This window comes from Gorilla gorilla, chromosome 13 (genome assembly GCF_029281585.2).
Source record: "Gorilla gorilla gorilla isolate KB3781 chromosome 13, NHGRI_mGorGor1-v2.1_pri, whole genome shotgun sequence".
Taxonomy (NCBI): domain Eukaryota; kingdom Metazoa; phylum Chordata; class Mammalia; order Primates; family Hominidae; genus Gorilla; species Gorilla gorilla.
In genome coordinates, this window is record NC_073237.2 from 107,105 (window position 1) to 132,085 (window position 24,981).

The following is a 24,981-nucleotide window of genomic DNA, read 5'->3' on the forward strand; positions in this document are numbered from 1 at the left end:
CTTAACACAAAGCAGGGTGTTGTATCTTCATCTGACAATAAGTGACTTGGTTAACTTTGACTTAATTTTGGCTTTTGGGAAGTCATGGGGAAAAGAAGTAAAGCTGAGGATGGCGAAATACCTTTGCTAAACCCAGAGACACTGCACCTGAATCCTGCTCAGTGTTTTGTAGGCAACCAACTGCCTTCTGCCACTGGTATCCGGAAGGGGAAATGAGTTACCTTAAGTGGGCCAAAGTGGGGAAATACTAACAGTACAACTAGAAAGCAAGAGCTGTCGTGAAAGCCCTGAATGGGTTCCCACTGCCATTTCAGACAAAACTGATGCAGTTAAGCCTGAATTTCCTGGCAAGCGCAAGGGTAGATTTTTCCAAAAGGCTTTTTAGACTGCAAATACACAGCCTTTCCATGTCTAATCACAAAAGCAAACTGCTGGACACATGCTCTCTGTTCCCAGCTGGTTGTGTACATTTTCTTCACACTTCAACAGAAACGTGCCAAGGTGTGACATTTATAAATTTCGCCAACTGGGAACTGTGCACACAAATCGTTCTTGCTTGTGGTGTGGGAAAATGATGAATGGGGGCTGTTCTGCCTGGGGAGGAGGGCTGCTGTCACTCTGGCATGCCTACAGCCTTATTTATTACACACCAAAGTATAAAACCACTCCACCGCTGCAGCTCTCAGCTCCAGGCCTGGCATCTGCCCGAAGAGACCACGCTCCTGGAGCCCTGCTGTCTTTTCGGGGAGACTCTGGGGCTCTGTTGAGAATCATGCTTTGGAGGCAGCTCGTCTATTGGCAACTGCTGGCTTTGTTTTTCCTCCCTTTTTGCCTGTGTCAAGATGAATACATGGAGGTGAGCGGAAGAACTAATAAAGTGGTGGCAAGAATAGTGCAAAGCCACCAGCAGACTGGCCGTAGCGGCTCCAGGAGGGAGAAAGTGAGAGAGCGGAGCCACCCTAAAACTGGGACTGTGGATAATAACACTCCTACAGACCTAAAATCCCTGAGACCAGATGAGCTACCGCACCCCGAGGTAGACGACCTGGCCCAGATCACCACATTCTGGGGCCAGGTACTCAGAATTCTCTGCTAAGGATTTTTGTGAAAGCTTAATGAGTTTTGTTGTTGTTGTTGTTGTTGTTGTTGTTGTTGTTGTTGTTGTTCTTTTTTTGGCTAAGATTCTTAGAATCAATGAATGCTTTCGAGAAGTTTGCTAAGCTGCTTGTGAAACTCTTTCTGGATTGCTGTCGGGTACAAGAGAGACTGTCGATCTCTGTTAGAAAATCAGCAGAGGCAGCAATGATGTGATGGGATGGTGGCCGTAGTATCACCCCATCAGAAAGGGGAAACTGGCCAGCCGGCTTCCTGCTGTGCTGGGACTTGATTTCCTTCTTGCTCTGTTGGTCCGGAAAGGAGTGCTGACCCATGCAGACAGATCGGTCACTGTGGACAATCATTTGTTGCTCTTAAGAGAATTGGACTTTCTTAATCCCTTCCGGCAGGGAAAAGCTGCCCTTTGAGTTTGTCAAAAGCAATCAAAGTTTTTTTACTTTGATTTGTGAGTATACTGTGACATTTCATGGCAGTCTTGTTTATTTGATTTATAGCATTCTAGATTGTTAAGCCTCTCTGTTAAGCCTGTTTTGAAAAGAATTAAAGAGTTAAATAAAAAATAAACTGTTTGAAATGCATACCTTATAGCATGATTTGATGCCTGATAATCACAGAGGACTTGATCTATTGCTCAGGTTATAAATTCAGCTCTAAGGAAATATCTTTAACTCTTGGTAGTATGAGAGTGAGTTAAGATTTCAGTATAGTGAATTGCAAATTGGTGAAACTCAATGTAATTTAAAATATTAAGTACAGGAAGAGACATATTTTGAATTACCCTCTAGACATCTGGTATGCTGAAAACTGTCAGAGGGGGCAAGAAAAGTTACTTTGAGTTATATGATATTTGAACATACAGGTTTTTACTACAAGATTTGATTACTTTAATGCATTAAATAGGACCTGAAGAATTTCATGTAATTGAAATCTAAATCCTTCCTACTATGGATTCAGAAGTTTGGGTTGGTTGTTTGGTTATATGGTCAGACCAAGATCACACACGAAATCAATTGCAGATTTGAAACTAACCCAGAACTTCTAACTTGACCACACAAGGCAGTTGCCCAAACCATTCTGTGGGGGATGTATCCAGAGAAAATTGCTTCTTTAAGGAGCCACGGAAGAAATGATAATCTCTAAATATGATCCTATCTTTTGAAAGCCACTTTTAGAGATTGTCTATTCATCTGACAATCTTTTGGCTAAAGGGTAATGATTAACACTAATTTGTGTGTGGGTTTTTGTTTGTTTTTGTTCTGTGGTGAAGATATTTTCACTTGTGTCCAAGACTTGATCTGGACTTTCCATTTCACACATGGTATCTTTCTTGGCCAACAGATGGTATCTTTCCTGGCCATGACAGTGTGATTCCCCCAGAGGAAGCAGAAGGAAGTTAAAGGTTGTCTTTGGTCATTGTGTCCTGACAACCAACACCCAGCAGGCCACTGAAATTCAAATCACATTTCTCCTTCACTCTACCTTCTAGGTTCCTGAAGTATTTTCAAACAAACCACCAACAGGAGATATTGAGGATATTTAGAGTTACTGACATTCTGGAAGTTTTCAATACAACTCCTCTACCAACGGCTATGGAAACCACAGTTTGAATTTAGGATTGTGCTATGTTCTTCCTTCTTTCCCTACTTCCCCTGTCCCTCTTCTTTGATCATAATTCAATTTTCCTCTTATTCATTCAGTTCCCATGTATTTCTTGTGCTTCTACTTTGTACCAAACTTTAAAAGGGGCCCAGGGATATATAAAGATAAATATGCCTGAGCTCCCATGTCCAAACCATCCTGAAGGGCTGTAGTAGAGATGAATTTTTGTGAATTAAATTAAGCTTAATTAAATTCCATGTGTTAAATAAAGTCAGTACATGAAAGGCAATTGGGCAAAAGTGTCAAAGTACTGATAGTTTTTGAGCTGGATCTTAAAAGATGAGATTAAAAGAATGACTATCCACAGCAAATTAAAAAAAAAAAGTGCTGCAACAGAGACTGGAAAGCCTGTGAGGAGTTGGCTGTGGCTGAAGCTCCTGGGTTGGGGATGCAGGGGTGGGGGTTGGGGGGACGACGGGACATTACACGATTTTAGTGCCAAGAAGGATTCCGCTAGCTGGTTTAGGAGCTTAGATTTTGCTTTGCTAGCTAGGTTTTGTTTGTTCATAGCAGGACAGTGAGGTAATCAGATATATGGTCTGGAAAGATGCTCCAGCTGTGGGTTCATGGTGGAGTACAATGGCCGGAGATCTGGGGTGGGCAGACCTGGGCTCTTTTTTCCTGGTATTTTCTTCTCTGTAGGCTCTTTTTCATTCACCTTTGTCAATCTCCCCTCCTTCTCCCGGATACCCATTTCTCCCTCCTCCCACTTCCCTTCTTCTTCTTTCTTTTCCCTTTTTTTGGGGCAGGAGGTTTAAAAAAAGGAGCTATGACTCTCCTTCCTAGAAGTCACTTACTAGTAGTAGAGCTCAGTTCTGCATCACTACCCCTAGGCCTCCATCTGCAAAATTGGTGGAGCATTTCTTAGAGACAAACTCTTTCTCGCATGCTGCAAATTTACCTGCCTTTTGCATACACATTTGTCCTGCTTTTGGGAAAGGGGATGATAAACAAGGAGATCATAAATAGCAACTACCTACATGTAATTTTCCCTTACCTAGGAGAAAACTTCTGAATTAACACATCCCTTCCAACTTGTTCTCAGAATTCCAGCAAAAGACTTGACAATGCAAAAGCATTGCTCCATTCAACTGAACTTTGAAAGACAAGGCCAGAGGAAGGAACATGTAATGCAATGCTGCTGAAGGGTTCTCACGAGGTGCTCGACTAGTAGCAACCAGAAGTCTCTCACTGTTCTGGTGGCAGCTCTGTGCCCTCAAAGTGCCCTCAAGTAGCTTGGTATTGCACTTCCAATCCTAGTTGGCTCTAGCATTGAGCAACTTCATCTCCTGGAGCTGAATTCTTGTGCCTAGATACTAGACTTTAAAAACAAAATGTTTCTAAATTATTATTTGAGGCTTTGGAAAATACTTTAGTATCTTTGCATTGTAGAGCTGGAAACAAATGCAAGACGATTGTAGGGAAAAAGTGGGAAATCTTCTCTTGTTTCATCCTCTGCAGATTCTCTGAAAATTAACCGTCCAAAGGCAGATCAATAGGAGAAACACACATACCGCATGGGGATGATTTCCCAATAGCCCAATGTGGTATGCATGCTTACACACCCTTCCACGTAGGGTAGCAGGGAGTTGGGGAATGTAGAAGTAGATTACAAAGTTCCTCTGAGCCCTGGGGGAGGTGTTGTTACCAAAAGTGAATCCATACGGGTCTGCAACAACCCCAATTCTTGGCTCCTCAATTCCACTGAGGGTCATAAGGCAGAAGGAAAGACCAACGCAAGTTTTAGAGCAGGAATGAAAGTTTATTAAAAAGTTTTAGAGCAGGAACAAAAGGAAGGCAGGTATACTTGGAAAGGGCCAAATGGGAAACTTGAAAGACAAGGGCACGGTTTGACCTTTTGACTTGGGGTTTTTTTACATTGCCATACTTCTGGGGTCTTGCGTTACTTCTCCCTTGATTCTTCCCTTGGGGTGGGTTGTCCACATGTGTAGTGGCCTGCCAGCACTTACTTGGGAGGTGAGCATGCATAGTATGTTTACTGGAGTTGTAACCATGCTCACTTGAGGTATTCTTCCCTTACCAGCCAAATGCCCCTAGGAGGTCATTTGCCAATTAAACTCTGCCATTTTGCCTCTTAATGCACATGCTTGAGCCCACTTGCCCAACTCCTGAGATCTTATTGGGAAGCTGCCGATAACCAGTTTCAGGTTTTTGCTATCTTTAGGAAGACTGCCTTTACCCGGCACTGGCTGCAACCAATTATTATTTTAGAGAAACAGTTAAAAGCCACTTGATCATCACCTGATGATCACCTGACATTCCTGGTCAGGTGGAGCCCTCCCCTACCCTGCTCATGTCTGAGTAGCTACCTAGTGTAACAGTGTCAAGAAGGGAAGGGAGAGAAATTTACTGTGAACAGAGGTTGTCTTAAAGCTTCCCAGATTATGGCTCCTAGCTGCCCTCAGGAAATAGAAAAAAAGCCTGTCTGAGCCTTGTGATGACTCCCAGTCTCTTCACTTCTCCAGTGGTTGATCTTTCCTGGTTATTTGATGAGATTCCTAAGGAGGGGGTCTTAAGACAATTGCATTTCTTTTGGAAAGACGCTTTCTTAGTCAAATAAAGAAATTCCAGACAGAGTCCCTCCCGGCACTTCTGGAAAAAAGATCAGAGAGACTGGGAGGCAGGGAAAGGTCAGAGAGAGACCTTGGATCTGAGGCTTCTCTCTCTTTTTTTAATAAGAGATTTGCCACAAGCCAGTTTTCGTTGTGATAGCTCTTCCTATACGCCTTTCTTAAAACACCGAAGTTCAGAAGTTCAGAAGGATCGTGAGGCCCCTCTCTCATGACCTGCATTCATACTGAAAATCAAGATCGAGCAGGCTTTTGTCCTGCTCCGCAGAGCCTTCCATCGTCCCTGTGCTCACCTTATCTTCGTGGCTTATTTCTGAAGCCTTCCATTTCCAAAGCACTCAACACGCTGAAGCACGTATTTTGAAGAGTCATTTTCTGTGCACCAACACCACCTCATCCAATCCTCTGATTTAATAGCCAAAAACAAAACAAACAAAAAAAGATGTCTGGAGAACAGCGACTTCTCTAAGGTCACGCAGCACCATGATGGAAATTCTGGTTTCAGTCCAGTGGGTGTTTCAACATTCCTAAGCATCTCAGTATTTCCATTCCATTCCTACATCGATGGTTCCACTTGAGGATTTTCCCTCCTTCTCCTCCCTTCTCCATCCTTAAAATTCATCATTGGCAGAGCCCTGGATTTTCTGAGGTTTAAAAGGCTGAATTTCACATTGGCAAAAGCATAACAGGAAATATGGAATCCTTCCTTCTCAGATTACAGTTTTGGATTAGAAGGTGGGTTGTGCCGTGGTGTCTTTGACTTTCCAAGTGTCCTGAAATCCCTCAGCTAAAATCCCTGAGATGAAATCCGTCATCTCAAACCAATGGCTTTAGTTGACTTTTCTTCCCCTACCAATTTGGCAGAAGGTTTTCATAGACTCTAGTTCTTGTCCAGGTTTGAGCCTGGTAGACTGAAGACAAGACTAGGAGTTAGCTCTAAGTTATAGCTCCTGATCAGGCAAGACTTGGGTTCTGAGAGGTTGCAGGAGAATGCTTGTGCTACAGATACTGTTCAGTGTTTTCCCTGAATAGCTTGGTGGAAAATTTTAGGACAAAGCGGTGAGAGAGTGAGAACAAAATTCAAGCCCACTTTTTATTAAAGAAAAGAAAGTAAGTTCTAAATGTTTAACTGTGTGAAGTTTTGATCCAGTTCTCGGCTTAAATTTTTAGTGACAAATACAACCTGAATTTTACATTCTTTTTTCCTCCCTCTGTGTCTCCTTTTTCTCTCCTTTGCTTCATTTTTTTCATGACTCTCTTAGCAACAACATGCTGTTTTCAAAAGACCGTTGAATTATAATTGATGTCTAGGAACATTTCCACAAGTATTTTGTATGACATAATTAAAAGGCAAGTTGCCAGTTTAGATGGGAGTTCAAATTTCATAAGCAACTTTAACTCTTCTGTCAATCAACTTCCACTAGGTCTTTAGCTCTTTGACGGTAAACATATATTTTAGAAATTTATCTTTGGATAAATAAGCATTTCACTCAGTGTCATACTTGAGCGTGTTTAGTACCCATTAAGTGCTTATTAAATATTGGTTCAAACAGTGAGATAATCATTTCACAACTTTTTTTTTTGAGACTGTGTCTTGCTCTTGTCGCCCAGGCTGGAGTACAATGGTGCTATCTCAGCTCACTGCAACCTCCGCCTCCTGGGTTCAAGTGATTCTCCTGCCTCAGCCTCCCAAGTAGCTGGGATTACAGGCATGCACCAGCGTGCCTGGCTAATTTTTGTATTTTTAGTAGAGATGGGATTTCACCATGCTGGCCAGGCTGGTCTCCAACTCCTGACCTCAGGTGATCCACCTGCCTCGGCCTCCAAAAGTGCTGGGAATACAGGCGTCAGCCACCATTCTCGGCCCAATCATTTCACATTTTAAAGTGGAATGTGTGAAATAGAAATCATGTTAAATAGTTGATTTACTTATAAAGTTAAAGTTGTTTCAAGATGTAGATAATAAAAATGTATTGGACTTATAGTTCATAGCAATGTATTATACTCTTGAAAATTGTTAAGAGTACATTTTAAGTGCTCTCTCTACAAAAACACTATATGAGACAACGCATATGTTAATTAGCTCAATTTAGTATTTTACACTGTGTACTTATTTTATAACAACATGTTATATGTGATAAATATATATATAATTTCTAGTTGTCAGTTAAATAAGTAAATAAATGTATTGGACTAAAAAATACTTTATTTCCTTCGTTTTCTAAGACAATTTAAGTGTGCTATGGCTGTTTGAAAAACTAGTGTTACTATTCAGAATTTCTAAGAGATCTTAATCTAGCTCTTAACTCAGTATCATGGATATAGTAAGCATTTAAAAACAGTGCTTAAAGTGGATAATTCTTGTAATTTGAGGACCATCTACTCAATTTAGCTACATCTGGGGCTATGGCAGTTGGAAAAGAGAAAAGGCTTCCAAGTCCACTTCTGAAGGAGTTTCTTCCTTTGCTGTTACAGTAGCAGCAGGAAGGCACTTTCCAGAAATAGGACCCAACTTCCCACCCCCACCCACACGCTTTTCAAAGAGCATCTTCCTCTACTGACTTTCTTGTTGCCTTTTCCTTTGATCATCAACTGACCTTAGCTACTCCTTGACCCTTTGCCATTGATATCTCCACCCCATCCCATCTTTTGTGATCTTGCTGTGATTCGATTGGAATTAAGCTTACCTAAGGGCCAAGGCCAGTGGAAATTTAAAAATCCTAATTGCTCACAAGTACCTTTTTTTCTGAAGCTTCTCTTTCTGTCTTTTTAGTCTCCACAAACCGGAGGACTACCCCCAGACTGCAGTAAGTGTTGTCATGGAGACTACAGCTTTCGAGGCTACCAAGGCCCCCCTGGGCCACCGGGCCCTCCTGGCATTCCAGGTAAGGATGAGCAAGACATACTGTCAATCTAATTGCAGCCTGAGCTAAAGTAGGAGCAAAGGGCAAAGCTAAATAATTTGGGATCACTTCTGTGTGATCCAAAGGATCCGCTAGATTCTTGGCACCCTGGAATACCAGGTTCGTAGGCTGGGAGGCTCCTCAACAGCATCGAGTCCGAAACGACCAGGTCATAGTCTCCGTTCCAGTATATCTGCCACAGCGTGCTTTATGAAGGGCAGAGTAGAGCCAAAAGCTTACTGCTCTGGGCTTCAGCCATCTCAATGCCAGTCACTGAGCTGTGCATCCTTCTGTGTGACTCTAGGTCCAGCTAAGTGCTTCTTCCTCCAGTCTCAGGATCTCTCCATGTTCAGCCGTCTCTCAGTTGACTCTCATGCCACTCTTGGCCTCATGGAAACATTTTTAGGCTCCAGTACCATGTAGTGGTATGGGGAATGCTCTGGAGCTACATCAGACCCCACTAGACCAGCAGTTCAGTCATCTGTACTGTGCCGATGCCACCAGGCACAGGAGAGTGCCGCGGGCCTGCTGGTACCCTGGGTCAGTCCAAGAAAGGGTAGCCCAGGTCTCCTCAATATAGGGCTCCCAAGCCTATCTTGGGTTTTATTGTCTTCATCCTCAGGTTAATCCCTAGGGTAGGACCTCATCTCAGGGTCTGGCCAAAGTCCACTGGCTCTTCTGTGACTTACTCTCATTGATGTTAATATTTATCAAATGTGGTTCAATTTTTTTTCTACTTTTGAGTAGCTTCTTGCACAAAACCAAATTTACAGCAAGAAAATCTTATGTTAAACTTTAAACTACACTTACTGGCTTGGAATCTATGTCATTGGCCATCAAGGACAGCAGCCAGCAGGAGCAATGATGTAGGGTAGGGCCTACTTCGACCCTTGTAAAATCTTCTCAGGTCTTAACTCTTCTGAGGTTACACAAAAGGTTGGCCTTGGTTAAATGTTTTCTAACCAGGAAATGGCTTTGTCACTGAACACATTAATTTGTAAACACAGTCAAAGTTCATCCATTTGGTAGGGTTGTAGGCCTGGTATGATAACCAACCAAGGGTAGCATGCAAAGTAAACAGCAAAAAGCCTGAAATTTAGCAAATATTAAAAATAAAAAAGAGGTGTAGAAATTGTCTCTTGGTGGCAAAGGGAAAAGTTAAAATTGTTTTCCAACTCTTGCTTTCAAAATCATTGCTGTAATTTGTTTAATGAATGAGTTTACCTTTTCCCCAGTTATAAAAGTGATGTGTTTTTTGTAGAAAACTTCAAAGAGACAGAAAAATATACAGAATGACATGAAAATTACTCATGTTCCACATTTAGAAAAGAACCTCTATGAATATTTTTCTGTAACTTATTCTTGTCTTTTTTTCCCTATGGATATAATACATAAATACATATTTTTCCAAACAAAGATAGTATCATGTTATTTCTATTTACTCATAACTTTCTTTTGCCTGAAACAAAGTCTGGCTCTTTTGTCCAGGCTGGAGTGAAGTGGCATGATCCAGGCTCCCTGTAGCCTTGGCCTCTTAGGCTCAAGAGGTCATCCTGCCTCAGTCTCCCAAATAGCTGGGACTACAGGTGTGCACCACCACTCCTGGCTAATTTTTTAATTTCTATTTTTGTAAAGACGGGATCTCGCCATATTGCTCAAGCTTGTCTCAAACTCTAGGGCTCAAGTGATCCTCCCACCGTGGCTTCGCAAAGTGTTGAGATTACAGTTGTGAGCCACTGTACCTGGCCACTTATGACTTTAAAATCTAAAAATATCATGAATATCACTATATCATTAAATGTTTTTCTTCAGCCTTCTTTTTTATGACTATATAACATAGTTTCTAGAATATGTCATGCCCTCCTAGTATTGGTGATTATATAGGTGGTTTCCAATCTTTGCTATTTTAAATGATAATGTGATAATCAGAATTCTACACAATTTTTCCTCCAAGCCTTGCTTCAAAGGATAAACAGGCTTTGGAGCTTTAGGGTATCTAAGGCTTCTTTCAGAGCCTGTTGCCCTATTTAGATGATGATACCCCTTGGTTATATTTGGGATTGTTTTGAATGGTCCCCTTTCATAATTGAGTTTGGATAGTATGTCTAGAAATGGATGGTAAGTATGAGTGACTGGGTTTCCTCATGTGATGATGTCTGGTTGTTTAAGGAAACCATGGAAACAATGGCAACAATGGAGCCACTGGTCATGAAGGAGCCAAAGGTGAGAAGGGCGACAAAGGTGACCTGGGACCTCGAGGGGAGCGGGGGCAGCATGGCCCCAAAGGAGAGAAGGGCTACCCGGGGATTCCACCAGAACTTCAGGTAAACCATCCTCAGTACATCTCCTGGTGGCTTTCCAACCTGCCTGACCACAAGGGGTCAGGAATCAGGATGTTCGAGCGCTTCCTCAAGTCTTCCCCAGTCCTGAGTAAATCTGAGTCTCAGTTTGTTCATCTACATCACAGGATGTTTGCATAAGGCCCATACTGTCCAAAAGGAGGACTTAGATATTATTCTTAGGGAGGAGAGACATTTATGAAGGGTGAAATCTAAGTCCCTCATAGAACCAAATCCAAGGCAACCCTAAATATAAACTTATCTCCTATTTTCCCAAATAAGATGTTTTAAGAATGTAATAAGATGTAATAAGGGTTTGGGCCAACTTGAATGTATAAACATTTAAATATATAAATGGAATGATGAAATGTCTAGTTATAATATTGTATTTATTAACATTGTTGTATTTACATATACTAATCCATACATAAATATTGATATATATTGTTTTCTCTCAACTCAGATTTTGTGGTATAATTTTTGTTTATTTTTTGAAACAGAGTCTTGCTCTGTTGTCCAGGCTGGAGTGCAGTGGCACGATCTTGGCTCACTGCAACCTCTTCCTCGTGGGTTTGAGCAATTCTCCTGCCTCAGCCTCCCTATAGCTGGAATTACAGGCATGCATCACCACACCTGGCTAATTTTTGTATTTCTAATACAGATGGGTTTTTGCCATGGTGGCCAGGCTGGTCTCAAATTCCTGGCCTGAAGTGATCTGCCTGCCTCGGCCTCCCAAAAAAGTGCTGGGATTACAGGCTTGAGCCACCACACTTGACCTTGTGGTATAATTTTTACTTGAGCTTTTCTTGTCAGAATCTTCTTTATCAATGGAGAATTTCAGTTTTGAGCCATTCACTCAGTGTTCCAGACCAGATTACATTCATTTCAGCATAAAGTTTAAAAAATCAATTTATGAGGTTAAAACTGTACATTTTTTTCCAGGCTCAAGTACCCATTTACCTATTCTTTATCTCTCTTTTAAATGATCATTAAAGTTCTTATTGCCAACAAGATCTTAAACTTGTAAATGTGAGGTTAGGTCACAAGAAAAATTACTAACTGGGTTATTTCTGGAAGGTGGAGGAGGGCTAGTATTTTGAAATGGATCCCCTCTGGTGGACTTCTATCAGCATTGAAAACTAGCATTTTTTAAAAATTAAGTTGCTTTCTGACTAGTGTCTTCCCAAAAAAAGTAACTTGTGGGTAAAAATAAAGTAACTGAGATAAAGTACTGCAACATGAGAGATTTTTGAAGAACTAGACTATAAAGCGATTCTTGCCTGAAAGATCAATTAGGGGGAAACTGTCTTTCATTTGTGCGTGTATGGTGGTAGTTTGACCCTGTATAAGTTCCATCATTTTTCTGGGCCTTGGTTTTTCAAGTTTAAAATAGCTTGAATAGTTAGGGTGTTACTCTTATGTGTGGGTTTTGCAACTTTTAAATGAAAGCCGTTTTGTTTTGTTTTGTGTGTGTGTGCACAGGCTGGAGTGCAGTGGTGTGATCTTGGCTCACTGCAGCCTCCACCAAGGTTCAAGCGATTCTCTTGCCTCAGCCTCTGGAGTAGCTGGGATTACAGGTGTGTGACACCATGCCTGGCTAATTTTTTTGTATTTTTAGTAGAGACGGCATTTCTCTATGTTAGCCAGGCTGATCTCAAACTCCTGGCCTCCAGTGATCGGCCTGCCTCGGCCTCCCAAAGTGCTGGGATTACAGGTGTGAGCCACTGTGCCTAGCCAAATGCTGTTTAATAATTTCAGCAACCTGGGATCCATGTGCCAGTAGAAATTTACAAACAAAAAGGCTAGAGATGCCACTCAGCCAGGTTAAGGTATTTAATAAGACAGAAGATAAACATCTCAAAGCTAGACACTCTAACCCATAACCTATGAATGGTAAACCACGGAGAAGGGGCCCTAGCGTAGCCAGTTTGATAGAGAACATTCTGGGCAATTATTAAATTTGTCCCATCAGCTATTTTACCCTAAAATCGCAATACAATCATTTGGGTCTTATGCAGATTGTGAAGGAGGGAACTTCACATTCTTTCAAGGTCCCAGCAAATTAAAGAATTTATTAATCTAACTTACACTCAGTTTCAATGACTCATTTGGACGAAGGATTAACTTTGACTTTCACAGCTCATTCTTCAATGGTGGTTTTAAGCAAAAGCTTTTCTTTTTTTTTTTTTAACTTTTATTATAAGTTCAGGGGTACATGTGCAGGTTTTTTACATAGTTAAACTTGTGTCGTGGGGATTTGTTGTACAGATTATTTTATCACCAGATATTAAGCCTAGTACCCACTGGTTATTTTTCCTGATTCTCTCCCTCCTCCCACCTTCCATCCTCCCATAGGCCCTAGTGTGTGTTGTTCCCCTCTATATGTCCACGTGTTCTTATCATTTAGCTCCCACATATACATGAGAACATGCGGTGTTTGGTTTTCTGTTCCTGCATTAGTTTGCTAAGGATAGTGGCCTCCCGTTCCATCCATGTTCCTGCAAGGGACATGATCTCATTCTTCTTTATGGCTGCACAGTATTCCATGGTGTATGTGTAGCACATTTTCTTTATCCAGTCTATCATCAACTGGAATTTAGATTGATTCCATGTCTTTGCTATTGTGAATAGTGACAAAAGCTTTTCTTGACAGGTGGAATTGTCTCAAGGCTTTTTAAATTATTGTTAACATTTTGTATTTTGAACTTCAACCCTGTCTTTGGATATTAGTAGTATAGAGGTGGTAACAATAGTAGTAGGGGTGGCAAGAGGAGGAAGAGTACTACCCCAATCTCCACTTAGGGGATATAGAAATTTGAGGCCCAATTACTAATTACTCAATTGCCAAGTGACAGAATTAAGAGAGGTGGACCTTAATCTCATATCTTTGGACACAAATAGACAGCCTTATTCCCAAACTCATAGAGCCTCTTGGTTGCCACTGTGAGCAGGTTTCTCAAGTTAATTCTCTTTGCTGATCTTTTACTGATTAAGCAGAGGCTTTCAAAGTCCCTTAAAAGATTACACATAAAGTATTTGTAACCATTCCCAGAAATGGGTGTTGACCATTAAATGACTTCTCGGATTCTCCCATCTCTAAACTTTACAGTTCCAAGATGACATTTTTTCGTCCAAAATCATGCTGAGAAATTTTTGCTGTTCTAATATTCAAAAAGATTGCTAATTTTAGTAAACCATTTTTCTATATTTTAGATAACTGCAAACACTCCTTTTTACCTTTTCAAGGTTATTCACGTAATATCTTTTCACTGTTAAAAAAAATTAGAAAAGTTCTGGGCCAAAAATAATAAAACATGCCGAGAGATGATTACTGTTAACATACAGTTATGTAACTTTTCAGATTTATGCATACTTATATACATGTTACTTTTAAATATGATGGGAACATATATACATATTATTACTTTATTTCACGAATGACAATCTATCCTAAATGTCTCTTCATATAAATAAATACAATCCTATAGCTTTAAAATTAGTATCTTTTTTCTGAATATAAAATTAATACACGCTAACTTGAAAATTATAAGTGTAATGAAGAAAGGAAAACTTTCCCACGAAACTTCTACCAAGAAAGACCTGCTATTAATAATTTCAAGAATATTCTTGCAGATATTTTTCTGAATTGCCCACACAATAACTCCATCCACACAGACACAGTTAATAAAGGCTGGTATCAGATAATAATGATCTTGTGTTGTCTACTTTTTGGGTAAACAGCATATTGAAGATATTTTCTCCTTTTATACAGATGCACATTTAGATCAGCATCAAGAATTCTCAAAGTGTATTCAAAGAATTAATTTCATTAGAAATTAATAGGCTGGGCACCATGGCTCACGCCTATAATCCCAGCACTTTGGGAGGCCGAGGAAGGTGGATCTCTTGAGTCTAGGAGTTTGAGACCAGCCTAGGCAACATAGTGAGACCTCGTCCCTATAGAGAAAAAAAAAAAAAGAAATTAATAGATATCTTTTGGGGAAAAAATAATGCAGGGTTACCAAAATTAAAATGTTTGGCTATAGGGTTTCTCAGGTCCTTGAATTTGCTAATGTGCATTTCACGGCTTTAAGTGGAAAATTTCACCTAAATTTTTCTGGTATTATTTGATTACAGAATTTTAATATTTCAAAAATCATTTGAAAGACAAATAATCTTCGAAACCTGTGTTCAGAACTGTTGATAGACATTGTCAATCTAATGGCTGCATAGCATTCAAATGTTGGAATTACCATAATTTATTTGTTTCTTTCTCCATAGATTGATGTTTATTCCCAATCTTGCTGTTATGTATAATGTTTAACAAACTAATCTGCATAAAAACTTGACTTCCTTAAGATAGATTGCCTATTTATTGACCAATAATTCTTTCCTTAGATTGCATTCATGGCTTCTCTGGCAACCCACTTCAGCAATCAGAACAGTGGGATTATCTTCAGCAGTGTTGAGACCAACATTGGAAACTTCTTTGATGTCATGACTGGTAGATTTGGGGCCCCAGTATCAGGTGAGATGGAAACATAGGATGAAGATTGAGTTAATCAATGTAATAATAAAGACAATTAAGGAAGGAAGGAAAGAAGAGAGGGAGGGATGGAGAAAGGGAGGGAGGGAAAGAAGGAGGAAGGGAGCAGGAAATAAAGAAAGACATTAAGGTAGTTATTTTTTTCTGATTCAAGTTAAACCAAACAGCTCATATAGATTTCTGTTGGATTTCAAAGTAAACGAATTAGAATCTGAAAAGACAAAAATAGTTTTAAAAATATGGCCATAGTCATTAATATTATTAACTCTGATTTAGACTGAGCTAAATAATTCTTAAGAGGACATAGTTACCTCTGACTTTAAAAGTCCTTAAAACATAATTCTCAGTTTAAATGTGTCATAACTGTTTCCTCCCCTTGCCACCACCTCAAGGAGTGCCTGATCCTATTTTTTTAATGAAAAGAAATTGAGCAGGTAATACATTTACTTATTTAAAACGTTAAGGCCCGGCGCGGTGGCTCATGCCTGTAATCCCAGCACTCTGGAAGGCCGAGGCGGGCGGATCACGAGGTCAGGAGATCGAGACCATCCTGGCTAACACGGTGAAACCCATCTCTACTAAAAATACAAAAAATTAGCCGGGCGCGGTGGCGGGCGCCTGTAGTCCCAGCTACGCGGGGGGCTGAGGCAGGAGAATGGCGGGAACCCGGGAGGTGGAGCCTGCAGTGAGCTGAGATCGCACCACTGCCCTCCAGCCTGGGAGACACAGCGAGACTCCGTCTCAAAAAAAAAAGAGTTTGTTTATGCAAATGAATACAAATATATCTTCTCATATTTCTATATAAAAGCTAGGACACTCTACATTCTGATTGTGTCTTGCTTTAAAAAAAAACTAACAACATATTTTAGAAATCTTTTCATGTCATTACTTCATCTTTCTTGTAGCTGAATGTACCAAAGTATATTTAATGAATTCCCTTATTGCTGGACATTTGGGTTGTTTCCAGTTTGCTTTTTTTTTTTTTTTTTGGTGGTGGTGGATTTTTTTTGTTTGTTTGTTTCTAGACAGGGTCTCTATCGCCCAGCCTGGAGTGCAGTGGCACCATCTCGGCCCACTGCAACTTCTGCCACCTCTGCCTGCCAAGCTCAAGCGATCCTCCCCACTCAGCCTCCTGAGTAGCTGGGACTACAGACCCAGGCCACCACACCTGGCTAATTTTTGTAGTTTTAGTAGAGACGGGTTTTACCATGTTGGCCAGGCTGGTCTGAAATTCCTGGCCTGAAGTGATCCACCTGCCTCAGCCTCCCAAAGTGCTGGAATTACAGGTGTAAGCCACCATGCCAGCAAGAATATACCACTTTGTAATTGATCACTTACAGGTATATCTGTAGGCTAAAGTTTTAGGAATATTATCAATATAAACATATCCATAATTTTTATCAATTTTGCCAAATTGCTCCCTGTAAGGGTTGTACCAATATACTTATATTTTCAAGATATGAAAGCACTTATTTCCTGATAGCCTTGTCAACAAAATGTGCTTTCAAGTTTCTGGATAGTTGATAAATAGAAAATCCCACTTTACAAATTTTTTACTTTGAATTAATTTTAGACTTATAGGAGAGTTATGAAAATATTATAGAAAGTTCTCATATTTTGTTTAACCATCTTCCACTACTATTAACATTTTAAATAACCAAAGTGCAATTATAAAAATAAATAATGAACCTAGGTACAATACTATGACTAAATTATGGACTTCATTCAGATCTCGCCAGGTTTTTCTGATGCCCTCAGCTTTTCATTCCATTTGTTGTCTGGCCATTTCTACCATGGGTTCACGCCTTTTGTTCTATAATGTTCTTTTGTAGAGGTATTTGCTTTATTCGTATAAATTCATGGCTACATTTTTCATCTACTACATGACAACATTTTTTCTTGGAGAGTGTTGTTAATCCATTAGGGTCATTTTTGCTTTTCTTTTCTACTTTAAAAAATTAACTGAGGGTTGAATGAGTTTAATTTTCCTAGACCAGCTGTATGCTCTAGTTTCTCGGTGAAGAAAGGACCAGGGCAGTTTCTAGACTGGATAACTCAAAGGCTCCATCCCCTGCTGCCAGGGGACTAACAGATTCTTTTAAGTATGGCCCTGATGTGCGTTTTTCTTGGTCACACTTCCACTACCTCTCCAGACTGCACTGGGTCCATGAAAGCTTCTGAAGCCAGCCTTATACTTCCTGGTTCCCTTGCCTTCAGGAGCCTTTTCTTTCTTTCTTTTCTTTTCTTTTTTTTCTTTTGCTGGCAGATTTTGAGATTGGCCACTGCAGGTCCTCTTTCCACATCCTACACTGTATCTAGCAACCATCACCCCAAACACAGCCTTGCTTCCGCTCAGCCCTGTTCACAGGGGCTTGTTTTCAACATTGCTCTTCCACGTGGCCCTCACTATCAGGGAGTGCATTTCTCCTGGCACTGTGTGACACCTGCTGCCACCTGGCCTCCTCAGAGCCTGGCCCAACCTCATGTTATCTCCACATGACTCTGTCCACCCTCAGGGGCATTTGGCAGCACTTACAGGTATTTTTGAAGTTCATTGATTTTCTTCCAGTCTCCTAGCGTTGCAGAACGTGGATACTTATCTGGTTTTTGTTTTTCAATTCTACTCATTTCTCTATATGGTATCCAGAATTAAAAGGAAGAAACTTCTGATGGAGGCAGTGGCCCTGTCGGATTTTCACAAATGCTTTTAAGTGCACCTTGATTCATTTTTTCTACTCAGTTTAAGTCAGAAATGAACTGAGATATGAAATGATAGAAGCAATCTTTCATCACACTTTAATGTCATGAAAATCATCTTTAAATGTTCTTATGTGATTTTCTGCTCTGAAGGTTTATGTCATAATTTTCTTACAACTATTCTGTTAAATGCTATCTATGCCACAGATTATATTAATGCCTAGAAATACCTAGTCCACATTTCCATGGAATTAAATGGCTTTATAACTGAAGCCTAAGTAAGGATTTAATTTTTTAGAGCTCTCTTGGGCCAGACGTTCAGCTTCTAGTGATACCAACTGTCATTTGACTCTCACAGTTTTCTGTTTCAGTCTCCATTTTTGCAATAGATTGCAAAAAGACCGTTTTGTCCTTTTCAACTTTGGGAGTGAAGAGACGGAGAAGGCTGGTTTTTGAAATTACAGCAACACAAAGACCTCCAAACCGTAGTGCAAATGTGTCTCCTCTGGTTTCAGTACCTTCCCTTGCAGGAAAGCCACATGTGGGTATAATACATACTCACTTCGGTATTTCCAACTCCAGGCATTTCATTTATTCACCATCTGGTGTTTTAGTCTCCTCTTTCTAACATGTTTTTGCAACCTATGTTTAACAGTAGTCATCATTTTGTAAGAAAAACTAATATATTTTCCTGTCATTTTGATTTCAGCTTTATCTTCTTGAGGCATTGAAAATTATGTGTGTGTATGTGTCTAATATGAAATTTTGTAAAATGTGAAAAACTAAACACATATAAACTATTTTCCTTGAGGCTTTTAATTTGTATCTGCCTTTACTTTTCCTCTGTGGGCCAATCTCTAGGCATATGAATAGGCATGATAAACTTTTAGGCCATTTCCTTTGTTCCCAGAACATTGAATATGCATTCCTGGCACTAGACAAAGCATCATCATACTTCTTCGTTTAATTTGACTTAGAATCAGGTGAATTGACATGGCACCCTTACAACTTTCATCTTACTTGATTGCACCTTTGAGAAAGAAACAGAACTATCTTCTATTAAAGCTATTTCTGGGTTATTGTCTTGAAAGGCCATTAGTTTAAAATGTAACATGGAAATCAGTAAGAGCTTGATGACTTATGTTCATTCACCTTTCCAAAATGCACACCAAAATCCCAGATCATTTAGAGTTTGAAAAATTTTCCTTTTGTCTTGTCTGTGTGCTATTGGATTCTTCTTAATCATTCAGTGAAAGTGTCTTGTGTGCTAGCATTTAGAGTATATTAGGTCATATTATATTGCTTTCAATTAGGAGCCCTAGGCTCCTATTAAAAAACTCAAATCTTTTAAAATATATGTTGGTCTTCTTCAAATGAAGAGGATACAGACTTTTAGTGACAAGGTCCTGTTGCTGAGTCTAAGTTGGGTCTTTCTGTTTATTGTACATAATTTCACCAACATACAAGGAATAGCATGAGAAATTACCAGAACCGTTTCTTTAGAACTCATAAACATTTGTTCTGTGCTCCAGGATTTCCTCATCTTTGGCTAATCCCTTTGGTGAGTTTAATCATCTGTTATATTGTTATAGTTGCTCATTTTCTTAAGTCATGGAGCATCGTTGTTCAACCACAAACATCTCTGCACCTTGGTAACACGAGTTCTGTGGTACATGAGGATGATAGCTAACCTATGCCCAGGAACAACGCCTACTTTGCCCTAAGCACTTTGTCAGGGCACAAGGCAGTGAGATACAGCTAAAATGAGGTAGGCTCCTTCCCTTAAAGACTTTTAAGTCTTATTCGGGATACACAGTGTACACATTGAAAGCACTTGGAAGGGGACTAGATAAAGGGACATTCCTGCAAATTAAGGCCAAGGAGAGACACCATACTACAAAGAATATCAATAAAAGACATATGAAGGCATTTGGCAAATCTCCAGGTATCTCCAGGTCCTCAATGTATAACATGTTAATATCAACATGGATATATACCTGCTTTTTTCAGGTGTGTATTTCTTCACCTTCAGCATGATGAAGCATGAGGATGTTGAGGAAGTGTATGTGTACCTTATGCACAATGGCAACACAGTCTTCAGCATGTACAGGTGGGTGGTCTTTTCTGTCATGGGTCTCATCCATGCTGCCATTGTTTGTTCAAGGAATGCCTAATGACAGGGAAGCGTATAGCAGTCAATAGAGCCTGACATGGCCCCTATCCTTAATAAGAGCCCTCATGCACCAGTATGGCCACATTATCATCATTATTGTTTGGGAAAAAATAAATCTGATGAACTTGAGCATCAGCAGGTTGATAAGAGGCCTTGCACTAATTACTAGCAGCATTCCCAATAACCAGTCATTTGGATTATTTTTATAACTCATTATTTTGCTCCTCTCTCTCTGCCCCTTTTTCTGCTTTCCCATTCTCCCATGCCCTCTGATGTTAGCTTGGAATGTGGCAAAGAGGCAGAGAGCTGACACCTTTCTTACAATTAAAAGGGCCATGAGTTATCTATGAAAAACTTTGTGGCTGTTATCATTTCCCTGTTATTTTTGATGATGTGTGATAATTGCTGTGTTTACTTCTGGAGCCTTACCTGAGTGGGAAGATGTATTTGAAATGCCAAAAGACAGAAAGATGAGTTAGGGTAGATGAAATTGTTGCAACTAAGAGATCCAGTTACTCTAACATGCTAGAGGTTGATTTTTCTTCACCAGTCCAGGGCAAGAGTTCCAGGTTGAGAAAGAATGAGGGGTTGTAGGAGGGGTGCAGGTTGGGAGTGGGTTTATTCTTCCTGTTTTTTGAGGAAGCCAGGCTGATGAAAGCAGCTCTGCTGTCTATAAAACTGACTTTGAGCCAGGCGCGGTGGCTCACGCCTGTAATCCCAGCACTTTGAGAGGCCGAGGTGGGCAGATCATGCGGTCAGGAGATCGAGACCATCCTGGCTAACACGGTGAAACCCCGTCTCTACTAAAAATACAAAAAATTACCCGGGCATGGTGGCAGGCGCCTGTAATCCCAGCTACTCGGGAGGCTGAGGCAGGAGAATGGCATGAACCCGGGAGGCGGAACTTGCAGTAAGCTGAGATTGCACCACTGCACTCCAGCCTGGGCGACAGAGCGAGACTCCATCTCAAAAACAAAACAAAACAAAAAACAAACAAACAAACAAAAAAACTGACTTTGAAATTCTCTCTGGTCATTGTCATTGCCAGAGTCAGAAGGAGAAAAGCTTGCTGTTGCAAGCTTGTGGAAATATTTATGGATCAGGAATTCTGTTCAGAGAACTTAGTCACATTGTTTTCCACCCAACAAATGCAAGGGTGACATGGAATTGCAGTGCCAATGGAACAGAAGAAAGGGGATTCTGGTGAACAGCTAACCTTCTCTGCCCTCTGGCTTCCAAATATCTGCTGAACTCTTCTTCTTACACTTACAATACGTGTCTCCCCATCTCTCTGTCCCTATGGGAGACAGCCTGTGAAGCACAAATAATGCATCCAGCTCAAAGCCCTGAGTCAGTCAATGAGTAGTCCTTTTCATCAGATTGGTTTGTTGGCTGTTTTTCTCTTTGGCTCCTGGTTCTGTCCTCTAGGAGGGTCTTCTTTATCTGCTTTTCTCTGTGGCACATCTGAAAGGTGAGCAGGGCCTCCTCAAGGCTCTCTCACAGCCCACTTCCTGCTGGTGCAAATTTGAAAGCTGAGTCAAACAGCCCAAGCTTCTTGAGTCCGGTTTTGGGTCTCTGGCAAACCCATTTCCTTAGAAACTTACTTAGCAGGCTTTTACTCTGTTTTTTACTCGATTTTACTCTATTTACTTAGCTGGCTTTTACTTCATTTGTTAAATAGATTAAGTGAAGTCAGTTACATGTGTTACTAAACCACACTCCATATACTTTTCTTGACAGTTTTCAGCCTGCTATTCCTTGTCTTCATGCCTTTCTCTCAAGTTAATGGAGTTACCCTGAGGCCTTCTAAAGCAATCGATTTGGGCAGAAAGGCAATATTTTTAATCCATCAAATTGTGCCACAGCTGTGTCTACTTGATTGAATGAGTAGTCTTTTTTTTTTTATTATTTTACTTTAAGTTCTAGGATACATGTGCAGAATGTGCAGGTTTGTTACACAGGTATACATGTGCCATGGTGGTTTGCTGCACCTATCAACTCATCATCTAGGTTTCAAACCCTGCTTGCGTTAGTTTTGTGTCCTAATGCTCTCCCTCCCCTTTCCCCTCACCCTGCCACAGGTCCTGCTGTGTGATGTTGCCCTCCATGTGTCCATGTGTTCTCATTGTTCAACTCCCACTTATGAGTGAGAATAGGCGGTGTTTGGTTTTCTGTTCCTGTGTTTGTTAGTTTGCTGAGAATGATGACTTACAGCTTCATGCATGTCCCTGCAAAGGACATGAGCTCATTCTTTTTTATGGCTGCTGAATGAGTAGTCTTAAGGAAAAAACATCAACTTTATCACTGCTCTTCCAGATATAAAGACACCTGGCTTTTTTAACCTTGTTAGGCCCCAACCATGTAGACACTATTTACTTCCTTTTCTTCAAACAAGTCAGTTTTTGCCTAACTCATCTTTTGTAGCAACATCTTTCTAAAAGCAGTAAAGAGTACTTTGGCTTTTTCTGATTACTTCCCTTTCTTACCCTACAGGCATTAGATCTGTCTTCCAAGTTATCACGTTTTCCAAATGTTTTTGCACAGTGTAACATGGATCTTCTGCTTTCCCAGACCATGATATTTGTTTCCCCATTGCTCCTTGCCTGACCATGAGCCAGTGCAAGCCTATTTTTATTTGGGTTGCGGAGCAGCCTCCTTTTGTACCAAATTCTAGCTTAGTTAGGGGAAGCTAAATTTCTGTAACAAAAACCCAGTGGAATAGCTCAAACATAATATAACTTTCTTTCCTTCTCATCAAACAGCCCAAGGTTGTTCCAGGTTGGAGCAGAGAAGAGAGAGAGCTCTTTTCCACACGGTCTCCAAGAACCCAGTATTCAACATATGGCTTCTAAGATCATTCTGGTCATTGTCATGAACATTCCAGACAGTCATAAGAAGGAGCAGGGAGGGATTTTGTGAGAGTGTTACTAGCCAGCTTTAGAAGTGGCACATAGGTCATTTCTGCTCACAGGCTGTTTAGAGAACTTAGCCGCAGGATTATACCTGTGGGAAGGAGAGAAGGGGAGCACAGACTTTGGTGAAGAGTTGGTTGTTCATGGCAAAGACTAAGTAGTTTGTTCCTCTTTTTCTTTCCAGCTATGAAATGAATGGCAAATCAGATACATCCAGCAATCATGCTGTGCTGAAGCTAGCCAAAGGGGATGAGGTTTGGCTGCGAATGGGCAATGGCGCTCTCCATGGGGACCACCAACACTTCTCCACCTTTGCAGGATTCCTGCTCTTTGAAACTAAGTAAATATATGACTAGAATAGCTCCACTTTGGGGAAGACTTGTAGCTGAGCTGATTTGTTATGATCTGAGGGAACATTAAAGTTGAGGGTTTTACGTTGCTGTATTCAAAAAATTATTGGTTACAATGTTGTTCACGCTACAGGTACACCAATAATGTTGGACAACTCAGGGGCTCAGAAGAATCAACCACAAAATAGTCTTCTCAGATGACCTTGACTAATATACTCAGCATCTTTATCACTCTTTCCTTGGCACCTAAAAGATAATTCTCCTCTGACGCAGGTTGGAAATATTTTTTTCTATCACAGAAGTCATTTGCAAAGAATTTTGACTGCTCTGCTTTTAATTTAATACCAGTTTTCAGGAACCCCTGAAGTTTTAAGTTCATTATTCTTTATAACATTTGAGAGAATCGGATGTAGTGATATGACAGGGCTGGGGCAAGAACAGGGGCACTAGCTGCCTTATTAGCTAATTTAGTGCCCTCTGTGTTCAGCTTAGCCTTTGACCCTTTCCTTTTGATCCACAAAATACATTAAAACTCTGAATTCACATACAGTGCTATTTTAAAGTTAATAGATTTTAGCTATAAAGTGCTTGACCAGTAATGTGTTGTAATTTTGTGTATGTTCCCCCACATCGCCCCCAACTTCGGATGTGGGGTCAGGAGGTTGAGGTTCACTATTAACAAATGTCATAAATATCTCATAGAGGTACAGTGCCAATAGATATTCAAATGTTGCATGTTGACCAGAGGGATTTTATATATGAAGAACATACACTACTAATAAATACCTTAGAGAAAAATTTTGACCTGGCTTTAGATAAAACTGTGGCAAGAAAAATGTAATGAGCAATATATGGAAATAAACACACCTTTGTTAAAGATACTTTCTAAACTTGTTTTTAATAAACTTTAATAGTCATAGAATTGTAAATCACTATGGTTAACAGAAAGTGAAAATATTTTCATGCAGATGATGTGAACAGCCATGTGAATAGGTGACTTGGGCACACAGCAGGGTCATATGACTCCAGAAACTTCGCTTTTCAGTTATTCCATTGTTATAATGTCAACCCTTTAAGACATTGATGTTTAGAGGGCTCACAAATACAATCTGAATACCTGTAAGGAAAGAGGTTTTTTATCACATACCTGAAGTCTTTGTAATGTTCATGCTTAAATTCTAAGTTTTCACTTTAGTGACACACAAGGTTTGGTTGTAGGAAACAAGTCCCAGGTGTGTGGGAAATTGATTCACAACAGAGATGGGAAAAGGTGCAGATAATTTCCAATGCCTTCACAATTTACCCATGACCAGAAATATACTTGGAAGACTAATTTCACAAGTGTCCCAAAACTGAGATGCTAAAAAGGAAACAGTAGGTAGGTGTCATAGGAAGTTTACATGTACCATCTAATAAACAAACTTGCAAATTCTAAATCTTTTTTTTTTGTTGAGACAGTTTCACTCTGCTGCCCAGGCTGGAGCGCAGTGGCATGATCTCAGCTCACCGCAGCCTCCGCCTCCTGGGTTCAAGTGACTCTCCTACCTCAGCCTCTTGAGTAGCTGGGACTACAGGCACCCACCACCAGGACCAGCTAATTTTTAATGTTTTTAAGAGAGACGGGGTTTCACCATGTTGACCAGGCCGGTCTGGAACTCCTGACCTCAGGTGATCTGCCTGCCTCGGTCTTCCAAA

General features: G+C 40.4%; 1 protein-coding gene across 3 annotated transcripts; it reads left to right on the forward strand.

The window, feature by feature from the left end:
• The first annotated feature begins 687 nt into the window (after nt 1-687).
• Nucleotides 688-24,163, forward strand: LOC129523471 (complement C1q tumor necrosis factor-related protein 3-like). Of its 3 annotated transcripts, none has more exons than XM_055377320.2 (6): nt 688-1,075; nt 8,140-8,251; nt 10,439-10,593; nt 15,007-15,136; nt 19,862-19,961; nt 23,121-24,163. In XM_055377320.2, exons 1-6 carry the CDS (start codon nt 773-775, stop codon nt 23,278-23,280), a joined length of 960 nt encoding a protein of 319 aa, XP_055233295.2. In that variant the 5' UTR covers nt 688-772; the 3' UTR covers nt 23,281-24,163. The 3 variants fall into 3 exon arrangements, with proteins under 3 accessions (XP_055233295.2, XP_055233293.1, XP_055233294.1); XM_055377318.2 differs by having other exon boundaries at nt 688-856; XM_055377319.2 differs by having other exon boundaries at nt 733-856; nt 10,439-10,492.
• The last annotated feature ends 818 nt before the right edge of the window (nt 24,164-24,981 follow it).

Bases quoted from the DNA above. Each gene is read 5' to 3' on its own strand.
- LOC129523471 (XM_055377320.2), top strand. From the start codon at position 773: ATGCTTTGGAGGCAGCTCGTCTATTGGCAACTGCTGGCTTTGTTTTTC. The intron at 1,076-8,139 runs GTACTCAGAATT...CTGTCTTTTTAG, and splicing joins TCACCACATTCTGGGGCCAG to TCTCCACAAACCGGAGGACT. The intron at 10,594-15,006 runs GTAAACCATCCT...TTCTTTCCTTAG, and splicing joins GGATTCCACCAGAACTTCAG to ATTGCATTCATGGCTTCTCT.